This window comes from Eurypyga helias, unplaced genomic scaffold (assembly GCF_000690775.1).
Source record: "Eurypyga helias isolate BGI_N326 unplaced genomic scaffold, ASM69077v1 scaffold34888, whole genome shotgun sequence".
In the NCBI taxonomy this organism is placed as follows: Eukaryota; Metazoa; Chordata; class Aves; order Eurypygiformes; family Eurypygidae; genus Eurypyga; species Eurypyga helias.
This window is the reverse complement of record NW_010266875.1, coordinates 2,055-4,463: the sequence shown is the minus strand read 5'-3', so window position 1 is coordinate 4,463 and position 2,409 is coordinate 2,055. Positions and strand designations below refer to the sequence as shown.

At 55.6% G+C, this 2,409-nt stretch overlaps 1 protein-coding gene across 1 annotated transcript in view; it reads right to left on the bottom strand.

Annotated features, from left to right (window-relative positions):
- Window positions 1–1,327: 1,327 nt before the first annotated feature.
- Window positions 1,328–2,409, bottom strand: part of LGALS3 (lectin, galactoside-binding, soluble, 3) — a 1,910-nt gene continuing 828 nt past the window's right edge. Inside the window, exons 3-5 of the mRNA XM_010157245.1 lie at window positions 2,322–2,409; window positions 1,922–2,090; window positions 1,328–1,483 (exon numbers count right to left, since the gene is read on the bottom strand). The exon at window positions 2,322–2,409 is cut by the window's right edge and continues 1 nt beyond it. Coding sequence (XP_010155547.1) covers window positions 1,328–1,483; window positions 1,922–2,090; window positions 2,322–2,409 — 413 coding nt within the window. The remainder of the gene's footprint in view (window positions 1,484–1,921; window positions 2,091–2,321) is intronic.

Genomic DNA, 2,409 nt, shown 5'->3' with positions numbered 1-2,409 from the left:
ACCCAAACCGTTCCATGATTCTATATTTGAGGAGTAGTATTAGAACACCCCCAGTTGCTGTACTTTTAACAAATACCTGACTGAGCCGCTTCTTGTAGCGGTGACCTCGGTGTAACGCACGCGTTCTTCCACCGGCCTTTATTTTAAACCGTGCGAAGGTCACTCAAACGGCCACGACAGCCGGGGGAGCTGCTCTAAGTTCTAACCTGGGAGCTGTGTACGCCAAAACAGAGGAAGCTCATGTGACTTGGTGTAACTGTGCCGGAATCCGTAACTCCAGTTACACGGGTAGTTTCAACCAGAGAGCTCCTCACGGCTCGCCTGCTCCGCTCAGCCTCCAGCGCCGCGCGAGGAGTAGCGGGGGTGAGGGATTTCGGGCGTCCAATGTGCTTGAGCCGATGTTAGCGGCGTGCTGGCCTAGACGACTGCGTCTGCTGGAAACTTCCTGTGCTGCTTGCAGCTTGGTGTCTCCGAGTATAAACGAAGCAACGAGACCGTGTGAGACATCTCGGATCCTTGAAACTTCCGTAGCGGCTGTTGTGCTGCTCCTGCGTTGCAGACGAGGCCCGGAGAGTGACTCACGCCGCTTTGTTTTTCACCAGCCTGACTCATGAGGTGAACTCGCCAATAAACCTCCCCGCCCTCGAAACCGGTCTTGACTCACAGAAGGGATGAGGGGAGAGAAGCGCGAGGCTTGTGACACATTCCGTGGAGTGTGTGGCGCTTGTATCCATTGGATCTCCCTTGGGAGGTAACTGGATATGGGACACGCTGCCTTGGGCCACCCAAAGGGCCAAATGGGCCTTTGAAATGAAGGGGAGGATGTTAACTTCTAGCCAGGGCCTAGAGGAGAGGTTCTGCTTCCTCCAGCTCTGACCCCCTTCCCGAAATCCCTCATTCTAGCCAGGATCAGAGGCTTTGGAGTTCCCTGTGTTGGGAGCTGCAGTCCTTTGCTGCACTACTTTGATCCCTTCAGGGAACGAGGAATAACCGCTCTACCGAGGAGAGCAACCGAGGCCGCGGATACCAGTTACTGGCCCGGGACTGGGAGAAGGTGGGGTTGAAGGCTGCCACAGGCCGCTTTCCACACAAATCAAACGGCTCCCGACCATCATCCTTGGTCAGAGATTCTCCATCTACAGCGGGAATTTGGGCACATCCAGAGCTGAACTCGGCTTGCTGGAGGATATTGTGCCTTTTCAGATATTAAAGCCAAATTCTACATGTGCAAACACACTTTATTGCCTCGGAGCACTCGCGGGGGAAGGCGCGCGCGGAACGGCCGCGTTGAGAGCGCGCGGCGTGCGCTGGGATGGCGCCGCTGCCGTTAGATCAGGGTGGGCACGACGCTGGCGAGGGCGATGTCCCCAGCGATGCAGAGCTTGGTGACCTCCTTCAGCTGCTTCTCACGGAAATTGTACTGCAGCAGGTGAGCGTCGTCGACCGCTACCTTGAAGTGATCCGCCTCGCACAGCACCTGGAGCTGAAGTGTGAAAACCCCAAGTCGGCCGAAAGAAAACCCTCGGATTTGTTCGAGGACGAAGTTTGAAGTGACGGGCCGGTGGCAACGAGCTGGTGCCGCAGCTCTCGGCTCTGGAAACGCCGGTGACCTTTGCCTGCCCCAAAACCCTGCTGTCCCTTCCTCCCGCGGAACCACGCTGTAAACAAGGAGGGTTTAATCCTGATCGGGAATAATGGAAGCAGGGAGACGTTACACCCTGGGCCTGCAGGAAGGGGTCAGGAGTGCAGGGAAGGTGCCCTGGACCTGCTGTGCCCCAGAAGCACCTCTGGAAGCTGATTCCTGGGTGGAAGCATCAATGATCCTTACAACCAGCCTGTTTCCATGGACCAAACCCTCCCGGCGTGCCGCATGGGTGCTGGTGACGCAGCAAGACTTAAGTTTTGGGGGGTGTTTTGTTACCTTGAAAGGTTTTCCAGCTTCAAATGGAAAGCGAGGAGCTATCCTCTCCTCCTTGCCCCAGGTGTTCTGGAACATGGAATTGCAGACGATGACTTTCCTGTTACCTTCCTTAAAACGGGGATTGAAGTGGAAGGCAATGTCGTTCCCTTTCTTGAAATCCAGTGAAAACCTGACAAGACCACAACGGATTCGCTGTTTTTCCTACAAAAACCCTGGGATTGCCAGGAGTACCAGCAGGGGGGTATAGGAAAAACCTCACAGCCCCCGTTAGGCAATGGCTGTGTTAATTGGGTTTGTATGTTAATTGGGTTTGACAGCAGGTATTACTCAGGAATGGAAAGCAAATTCCAGCAGCACCCTGTGGCAACCCCCTGCCCTCAGCGCTGGACACCCCCGGTACCTGTTTGGGTTGGGGTTGACGGTCCCCGTGATGGTTATGAGCAGCCGAGGGATGAGTCCTGCGGGCAGGGACAGCTCGAAGGGGATGT